This window comes from Triticum dicoccoides, chromosome 7A (genome assembly GCF_002162155.2).
Source record: "Triticum dicoccoides isolate Atlit2015 ecotype Zavitan chromosome 7A, WEW_v2.0, whole genome shotgun sequence".
Lineage (NCBI taxonomy): Eukaryota > Viridiplantae > Streptophyta > Magnoliopsida > Poales > Poaceae > Triticum > Triticum dicoccoides.
Window position 1 is genome coordinate 97,664,282 of NC_041392.1, and position 9,359 is coordinate 97,673,640.

The 9,359-nt window shown below is 42.8% G+C and overlaps 1 protein-coding gene across 2 annotated transcripts; it reads right to left on the bottom strand.

Moving 5' to 3' along the window:
- Positions 1-2,149: 2,149 nt before the first annotated feature.
- Positions 2,150-8,869, bottom strand: LOC119327832 (putative clathrin assembly protein At5g35200). Of its 2 annotated transcripts, none has more exons than XM_037600913.1 (16): positions 8,809-8,869; positions 7,445-7,576; positions 7,256-7,325; positions 6,861-6,958; positions 6,011-6,152; positions 5,784-5,884; positions 5,396-5,479; positions 5,249-5,299; positions 5,062-5,127; positions 4,890-4,955; positions 4,215-4,295; positions 4,062-4,127; positions 3,389-3,550; positions 3,225-3,300; positions 3,012-3,124; positions 2,150-2,924 (listed from the first exon to the last, which is right to left on the bottom strand). In XM_037600913.1, the coding sequence occupies exons 2-16, from the start codon at positions 7,541-7,543 to the stop codon at positions 2,505-2,507; spliced, it is 1,695 nt and encodes a 564-aa protein (XP_037456810.1). In that variant the 5' UTR covers positions 7,544-7,576; positions 8,809-8,869; the 3' UTR covers positions 2,150-2,504. The 2 variants fall into 2 exon arrangements, with proteins under 2 accessions (XP_037456810.1, XP_037456811.1); XM_037600914.1 differs by lacking the exon at positions 8,809-8,869 and adding an exon at positions 8,438-8,630.
- Between the last annotated feature and the right edge of the window lie 490 nt (positions 8,870-9,359).

Consider the following 9,359-nt stretch of genomic DNA (forward strand, 5'->3'; position numbering starts at 1 on the left):
GCTGTTTTCACTTGAATAAAGTAGTTTTTGGGCCCTTTGGGTCCCCTCTCTTGTTCAAAAAAGAAAAGAATGTGAATGTTTCAAATATTTTGAATTTTACATCATTACGAATGATTTCAAGATATGTTTTGTGCAAATGAATATCTTTGAAGTATGATGGCATCGGTTATGAAAGTTATTAACGTAGATTCAAAAACTCGTTTCAGTAGATAACGTGTTTTGCATGAGATAAATGTGTTCTACCATCTTTGATAAAAATGTTCATGTAAGTTGAATAAAATATAAATGTGTGCCAAGCACAACGTTCACACAAGTTTAAAAGTATTATTCACATGCAAAAAATGTTTAGTAGATGACAATAACTTAATATATACTCTACTATTCTACTACGCAGTCCATGAAGCATTTTACTGTGCTTAAGTGAGTGTTCATGACACTAGTTAAATTTTTTTCAAACAAAAATGATTAACTTTGTGTTAATTTTTTTCGTCAAAGCAAAAAAAAGGAAAGAAAAAACATGGACAAATATCCGGAAGGCCCATACATAGCCCATAAAACAAATTACGGTAGAGCAAGCCTAGCAGAATATCTACGTGGCTCAGTAAGGGGAGCAAACCATTTTTTTACAATTTTCCTCATAAACAAACAGCGGGTTGATTCTACGAATTCTCAAAAAAAATTTGCAAAATTTCTGATGGATGGGCACAAGCAGTATTGTCTTTATTAGTAGATATAGCTAAGATATAAGATATATTTCAACCGATAAAAATGTTTTGCATGGAATTAATGTGTTTCAACATCTTTGAAAAAAGAGTGCATGATTGTTTAATAAAATATACATGCATGCCAAATAAAATGTTGACGCAATTTTCTTTAAAACAATTTATAGGAGAGATATTGTTATGTGTAACAAAATACGTCAAAATATATTATGCTATGCAAGTAATATGTTAATGTATTTAAAAATGTTCACGTCACTTGTTAAAATATTTTTCAATTTTACATGATTATGAATGATTTCAAGGTATGTTTTGTGCAAATAAATATCTTTGAAGTATGACAGCATCGGTTATGAAATTTATTCATGCATGTGAAGTAAAATGTTCATGTGTGTTCAACAGTTGTTCAAGTAAATTCAAAAAACCGTTTCAGTAGATAAAGTGTTTTGCATGAGATAAATGTGTTCTACCATCTTTAAAAAAAGTGTCCATGCAAGTTTGAACAAAATAAGTCAACAATGGCGAGCGGCAGGAGGGATCTCGCCGCGGCGACGATCTCGCTAGCCGTGCTGCTCCTGCTCTTCTTGCCTAGCACCGCCGCCGCCGCCAACGTCCCCAGCATCGACGCTACGCGGACGCGCCACCTGCCGCTGCCACGCGGACTGCTGCGCGGCCCGGAGAGCGTCGCCTTCGACGCCAAAGGCCACGGCCCGTACAGCATCGTGTCCGACGGCCGCGTGCTGAAGTGGAATGGCGACGCGTGCGTCTGGTCCACGTACACCCACAACCCCGACCCAAGGGATAATATCTGGTACTCCCACCCCTAGGGTGCTCCCAATGCTCTCTAGAGATGGGAGTCAATTAGTAGAGATGTGTGAATTAGAATTTTACTAGGACATGCGCCTTTTAAATTTTTTGTTATGATTTTGTTTTGACTGATTTTATTTGTAAGACTATATTAGTCTATTATATTAAGATATGTCTTCTTTCTTACTACGTTCATGTATTCAATATAATGTACGCAACGGTTGTTTCCGTAGGACTACATAATAGCAGATGTATGAGTTTCAAAGACAGAAATAAAGCACTAGCATTGTAGTTAGCATAGGAGTATACAGGTTAATACTCACAAAAATGAGACAATCCAATCTTGCAAAAAGAATCATTTGTTAAGCACTATATCTATCACAGTTGTGAGTCTCGAAAGAAACAAAAAAAAAACTAGTAATGTAGTGCACATCGAAAACTGTTAGTATAGGGGTACAAGTTGATGCCCGTGAAAACAAAATCAATCCAATGTTGCAACAAGAGAACTATTTTGTAAGTGAAACCAATTGTTCACGAATTGGAATCAACTAAGTGACCGCTAGCAAATCCACAAATGAATCAACATATTCGTTCGTAATTGAATCTAGAAAAGAAAACAGTGGTTCGCGGAGCAACAAGAGGCAAAACATATGTTGCACAAGAACATCAGCGTTCTTCCATTACACTACAAAGAATCGTCACATTATTGTTCATCATCGCACCAAACATCCATGAATAATCCAATCCCCCGACGTATATATATCCCCCAGACTCACCTGCACATACGAAAAACGCCATATACAAAATACACAAGCGCCTACACGGACCGATCCGAATCCGACGAACCAGCTACACTCCTTTGCTCCCGATCAACGGCTGTGTCACTCCCCCCTTCCTACCTGAGCTACAACGCCGTCACAATGGCAGCCAAGAAAAAAGAACATGGGCAGAAGAAAGTTTTCATCTGTGAACCACCGGCTAGATCAGCCCGGTGTACGCATTGCCCTGGACGGCGTGGAGGGGCATCATCCCGGTGCCAGCGCCGCCATAAGGGTGTTGGGCGCCGGCGGGCGCAAACGGGTTCGCGCCGAATGGGTTCGCTGGGGCCGCCTGTGCCTGGTGGTATTGTTGTGCCTGAGGGTGGTGGCTGGCCATCATCATCTGCTGCTGAAGCATGAAAGCCTGCTGCTGCTGGGCCATGGCGGCCATCTGCACCGCATGGGGCGCCGCATACCCGTTTGAGCCGTAGAACGGGTCCTGCATTGCTGCTGGCTGTTGCATCATCGGGGCCGGGGCGGCACCGGTGGTCTCCCAGGGGTTGTAGCTCGCGGGCTGGCTCGCTCGTCGGTTCGCGTCTTCGTATAGGCTGTCAAGGGTGAGCAAGTCCAGTCCACCAGCCTGCAAAAGGTGTCAAGTTTAGTATGACCAAAGGATGATCAGCAAGACAGGGTATAGTTGTTGCATCTATAGGAAAATGTATCGTACCAATTTTTTGCCTGAAGCGACGGCAGTTTCATTTGAACTGGGTGCAGTGACTAGGGCCAGTTCCCAGCCTGTGACTCCATTTTCAAAAGCAGGAGCGGCCTGGGGCACGTCATCTGCAGTGATCAAAAATAAATTAAGGGCTGTGCATTGACCAGATTCCAAGCGATGAAAAAAACACCTGTTTCAGTTCACAGGAGAGAAATAAATGTGTACCTATTGGAACAATTGCCAGCGCTAGAGCGTTCCTCTCGTCTATCTCGGCCACAGCAGGGTGTGTTTCATTCAGACCCTGACAAGCAAAGGAAGTGTTAGCAGAATCTATGCATGGGTAGTGACCTCTTTGTGACTGTGAGTAGCAGTGTAGCACAGGATGTTACCAGCAAGTCTGTTGGTTCAGCAGCAGGTGCTTCCTCTTTTACTGGCTCTGGTTCTGGTTCAGGCTCTGGCTCTTGTTCCACTTCGGGCTCTGAAACCGGAGGCGGTGAAGTTGGCTTGACTTCCTCCTCTGGCTCTTTGTTGTATTCTATAGCCAGTATGGCCTGAAAACAAATCAAATGGGCTCAGAGCAAACTCAACAAGAAACACATAGGAAAATCATGAAAAGGAAATGATCGAAATAGTTGCAGGGCCAAGTAACTCCTAGCAATTTGCATTACATGAGAAGTTCCAAATTATGTGCAATTACACACATACCTGATCATGCTAATCATTTACTAGGATGAACATGCAACTTTCTTTTCTTTTTTGCTTAAGGCTCGTTCGGAAACCAGCATACAGAACATTAATTTAGCTGCACTTCTCTAATATATTTACTCGGCTCTAACAGACACTATTACTAGAAAGCTAACTGAAACGAAGTATAGAGAACTGGCTAGCAACCCAGATAACAAAGTACACAACCAATGCTAGTTAGTTTGTTAGAAACTAGTTCTGAGCTAAATTCATTGTCCTCCTGATAGTGGAGATTCTGATATCTAAATGATGATGTCTTACTTGATATCCACACACCCCTATCTATAACAAAGTTCTGGTTTTAACCAGTTTCCGAACCTTATCTTTCATCGCGGGAGCATCTCTCACATATTCCTCCATAGTTTGCATGAATGATGCCGGAGGCTGTAGAAGTTATAAACGGAACGCTGTCAGCTGCTTGCTAACATGGAAACAGATACCAAAGACTTGCAAATCAAGTATGCAACGAACCTGTTCAATTTTCAAGAACTTCTCACCACGTGCTACGTGTATTGTTTTACACACTTCATAAAATTCTGACAATCTCTCAGACTGCGAAAGAAAAAAGAAAAAGAGAGGATGAAAAATCCAACAACATCAGTTAGATTACATATTCTTATTCAACACAGTTCACAAGGATTAAATCAGTGGCTCAGAATTTCAGTTTTAAAAATCAATCAGCATCAGTGGAGCTGATGAGGTTGAAGGGGGAAAACATGCTTTTATGATGGGTTTTATTTCCATACATAGGTATCTAAAACCAAATTAAACAGAAGTTGTTGAATCCCCATGGTCAACACTTGCTTGAGAATGCATATAACTAATCCTCATTAAAGTGAGATATCATATAGAGCAGCAATAGCTCGAATGGGCTTACATGGCTGCCCTAAGATTTTTTTTCTTTACAGTTTTCATCAATCAAGCACTGAAGCAATGGTCTGTCCACAATAATTAGTGGGTTATCCCATTGTCTTCCTATTGTCTCCTAAGTGCTGACAGATAACCAAGTTCACTTTATACGTCCAAGGATTTTGAGTTATGTTCATACAATAAAAGGAATTTTAGTTGTGTTGCTATAAACAGGGGAGGAAATCCAATGAACAATGTAATAGCGGATGAGCAACAGAGAAGGGATACGAATTTTACCTGGTTAGTTGCTCTTTTGTATATATCAAGGGCCCTAACAGCGTCATTTCTTTGCATTTCAAAGAACTGCAACAGGTAATGAGGTGTAAACTGGATGGGCAAAATAATAAAAATAGCTAGCGATTTAAGAAGTTTCACAAACTTATCCTAAGTGACAGCACAGAAAGTTCACCTTGTCAACAAGATTTATTGTCCCATCACTAATGGCAGTGTAGATCTTGACACTCTCCAGAGCAACCTTTCAGTAATGCATGAAACAAAGTCATTGAATGCCAAACCACTCATATACAATGCCTAAAAAAGAAACACGTGTGACATCTCAAAATAAGAAACAGAGGAAGCGAGCATATCCTACTTACCATTGAAAGCGCATGCTGGATTATAACATTATAAGATGATGCCCCTTGTGGCTGCAAAATTCAGTAATTCGTAACATGTCAAGAACATCACATGAAGAAAGGATTTGGTGAAACTAAAGAACTTGTGGTCGGCAAATAGCCCGTTACCTGGCAAGCAAGAAGCCGGAAAAGAAGTTGCTGCAGTGGTGGCAGGTGATCTAGCACACCAACAGTATCAAGATCCCGAGTCCTCTGCAGATATCAGAATTTTCCATAGAAACTTAGATGTGAAACTGAACTATTGTAACACAAACATTTTATGTTGACGTATATTTCAAATAGGATAAACTAACTAGTGTAAGTTTGGCTTCGGCGTACTATCTATTATGCATTGAAAATTTTGATCTAGTTATTCTTTAAGCACATGAAGCATGCTCCACATAATTATATCAACAATTAAAGGAAGTCTCATAGATGCAGTTAAGAGGAATAAGTAGGACTAGCATTGTATTTATGGTTATTTTGCTGTTGAGGGAAACTAGTATGATATACATACCGGAGGATCCGACTCCACATCATACTTCAGCACTCGGAAACATTCAAGTCTCTCTTCCAAATATGAAGCATAAGTGCGTACCCATGCAGAATAATCCCAAGCTGAACCAACAAGTAGAGAGCAAACAATCATGAAAAGTTCTCAAAACAGGATATGTATATAAATGACAGTACTAGTATGAATGTCATTTCGGCACCGGTGATAACACAACTACAAGCAATTAGTACCTCCTGAACTAGAATCATCCTTAAAGTAGGCCATGTTTAGCATATGTGATCTAGATCTGCCATAATTAATAAGCTCTTCACGAAACGTGGGATCAACTTCGCGAAGGGCACGATGTATGACAATTAATGTCTTCAGCGCAACCTGAGGAATAAATAACCAAGCAAAGAATGTTTATAAGTTCTTTATTGCATCACACATGAAAAGCATTATAAATAAAAAAAGGAAACCATCCACCATTCAAATAAAGTTTTTTCTTGTAGGAAAATAAATAAAGAATCGACAAGTTGATTTACTAAAGTTCAAACAATATATTATGGCTCTCAGAAGTTAGAATATAACATGTCATTCAGAATTAAGCACCATGAGGGAGGAGATATGATAGTTTAACAGGAAAATTTCAGATCTGAACCTGAATTTGAAATTAAATATGGAATGTATACAGAGAATCATTTTGCATAATTAAGTACAATAGAAATCTCCAGCTCACAAGCATGCCTTGACAAACCATCCATCCCATCCCAAGTACTCCCTCCGTCCCATAATACAAGAGCGTTTTCAATACCAGTGTAGTGTAAAAAACGCTCTTATATTATGGGACGGAGGGAGTACATATCAGTACAAAATTTGAAGTTTACACATTTCAGGTTTTATAAAAAGTAAGACCATACATGTTACCATGTCCTTATGAACATCACAAAGTTTACAAAGATTGCACCGAGATAGAATATGTAAAAAAGGGTTTTTGATACAAAAAGAGAACTAGTACATTCTAACAGAACAACAATCATAAGAAAACAAAGACAATGGCATTGTATTTGACCATCATAAATGGAAGAAATAAATCCATACCGCCCAGTTTCGTGTCTTCGAAAGACGCCTCGCTAGAGCATGAATGCAGTAAGCTACATCGGCCCTTGGCCTTGCAGCAGAAATGGAGAGGAAAATCTCTGCAAACCAATAAACATGTGGGTGATGGCAGTTGTAAAAGGTATCTACTCGCAATCAGAGAGAAAATTAGCGCGTCCGCAATACAAATACCAGGACAAATGCATGTAACCGTAAGCGAATGAAACTTCAAGCAGAACAGTGTTTTTCGTTGAAACAGTTTGTTCTGGCATATATTCAGTTGGATTTGCGCACATGCTCAACTTTTTACAAAATTGTAGATGGTTCAAAACTTCAGATGATGAAACGCTCAGTTCGCCGTAGTGGTGGTTCAACTAAGAGATGCGGTAAACCATTACCTCTTATGTACTTCTCCCTCGATGGACGCTCGCTATGGTTGGTGGCCTTCACAATTGCAATGTCCAGCTCCTGTTGTCCCGGAGAAATGGTGAGCCAGCAGTGAGTGAAGCACGACGGAAGCAGAGGTTCAAATATGGAAAGCTTCAAAGACAATTCAACATCCAACGGAATCATGAAAGTGGCCCGACCTTGTAATCGCTGTTCACTTTGGCCAGGCTCACAGTTGTGGTGTCCTTGAGGGCGCCGAGGTACTTCCTGAGGCTCTGCTGAGTGCCACCACCCGCCATTATCCCCAGCTCACGTGTGATGTCCTAGCTGGCCTGATTGCGAAGCAAAGCAGCAAAGCAGTGTAAATGAGATGTGCGCCAAACGCAAGCCAAATAAATGCTGTTTTCTCAGAATGAACCAGACAATGCAACAGCTAGATGACGGGTGCATGGGGCCTGGAACGGTTCCAGCTTTGGTTCAGCAAGAACTACTTCTCACCAAACTAGAAGCATTTACTACAAATCTACAAGCATAAGATATTAAGATGGAAGCAATTACTAGATAATTTTAGCAAGAACACGCAAGATCAATCAGTACAGCAACGGATCCAGAAGAAGATCGCCAAGAAAGCGGATCCAAATGAGCTGCAAACAGAAGAGGGCGAAGCAGGGGAACCAACGGCACCAAAATCTCTGACGCACCCAAGGGATATATTCCGCGAGATAAAGAGGAACGGGATGCCAAAGTGAACTCCACCGAATACTTGTGCAGAACAATTGAGCTAGATTGGTGGGAGAGAAAGTGGTCAGGAGCACGGATCCTATCTAACAAGGCCCATCTCCGGCAGGACTCTCCAGCAAGCCACCACTCACCTACAGAGCAGAAGCGCAAGAACACCGACAGAAGCGGAAGGCTGCTGAGACAAATGGCCGAACAGAGGCTGCACCGATGATACTGCTGCTCAGCGTAATAACCATGCGAATGAACGAAATGAAACAGAGGAGCCGAGCTGATGTTTCCTCCAAACCGAGCGGGACAAGGCAGGCAGGAATCCCGTCCGGATTCTCCGGGGAAAGCAGCGCAAACTTCTATGCCCGACAAAGAACAAGGGGACAAGTATAAATTCAAACTTCAATTCAACGCAATGGACAATTCAACTCAGAATACTGACGCCGACGAAGGCAAGAGTCCACCTGACGTGCTCCGGCAAGCAATCCCCGGGAGGCCGGTCGCTGGATCCAGCCGCGCGGCCGCAAAACCAGGGATCCAACTGAGCAACGGTAGCCGGAAACAGCGAGAGGAGGGGGGATTTCAACTTTCAAACCGGAGCTGTGGCAAACGAACAAGAAAGAAAGCAAATAGACAATCATTCGGCCGCACGGCGCCCCAGGAAAACAAACGGCTTTAATCAGGGCTAGAGCCCTGCGCCGCCACGCCACGGCCCCCAGAATCGCCCAAAAAGCTGGCACCGCCACGCGCAGCGCCGCAATCGAGAAGCATACGGCCAATTAGCCACACAAAACTACTCTAAGCAGCAGAGAAATTAAGCAGCTTATTAGCTCACCTCAGGGAGGATCCGGGCGGACGGGGAGGGGGGCGAGCTGCACGGGGTGGGGGCGGCAGGGGGGAGAAGAGAGGGGGGGTGCGGGGTGGGTTCTTGGCGACGGGGGGAGGAAGAGGAGGAGGAGGGGAGGTCGCTTTCGCGGCTCGGCCAACCCGGACGCGAACCACCACCCGGTGGCCGGACAGGGACGCGGCACCGGAGATTAAACAATGGAGACGACGCACACAGCGCAGCCGCAGCCACAGCCACAGCCAGAACTTTACTATACTCCAGATTAGCGTACGGGCTCGGCTCAGCTCAGCTGGGTTAGCTAGTTAATTAATCAATTGTCAAGACCAGGTAGTAGTACTATTAGTTACTTATTAAGTGCGTGATTAAGCCTGGCTTTCCGTTTGTTTGTTTGTTTAAGAAGTGCGTGGTTGATTGGCTTGCGGCTCCTTTTCCTTTCCATTTTTCTTTGCGCCGTCCGCCTTTTCTAAATTCCTCGCCTCCTCGTCGGTGGAGGGGAATGGGATGGGATGGGATGCGTTTTTTGGTTGTGGAATTTTAGT

What these genes read in the sequence shown, in the direction of transcription:
- LOC119327832 (XM_037600913.1), bottom strand. Translation starts at nt 7,543, where the DNA reads ATGGCGGGTGGTGGCACTCAGCAGAGCCTCAGGAAGTACCTCGGCGCC. An exon ending in ATGTGGAGTCGGATCCTCCG is followed by an intron (nt 5,480 to 5,783) that starts GTATGTATATCA and finishes TGATATCTGCAG; the next exon opens with AGGACTCGGGATCTTGATAC. An exon ending in TCCGGCTTCTTGCTTGCCAG is followed by an intron (nt 5,300 to 5,395) that starts GTAACGGGCTAT and finishes TGAATTTTGCAG; the next exon opens with CCACAAGGGGCATCATCTTA.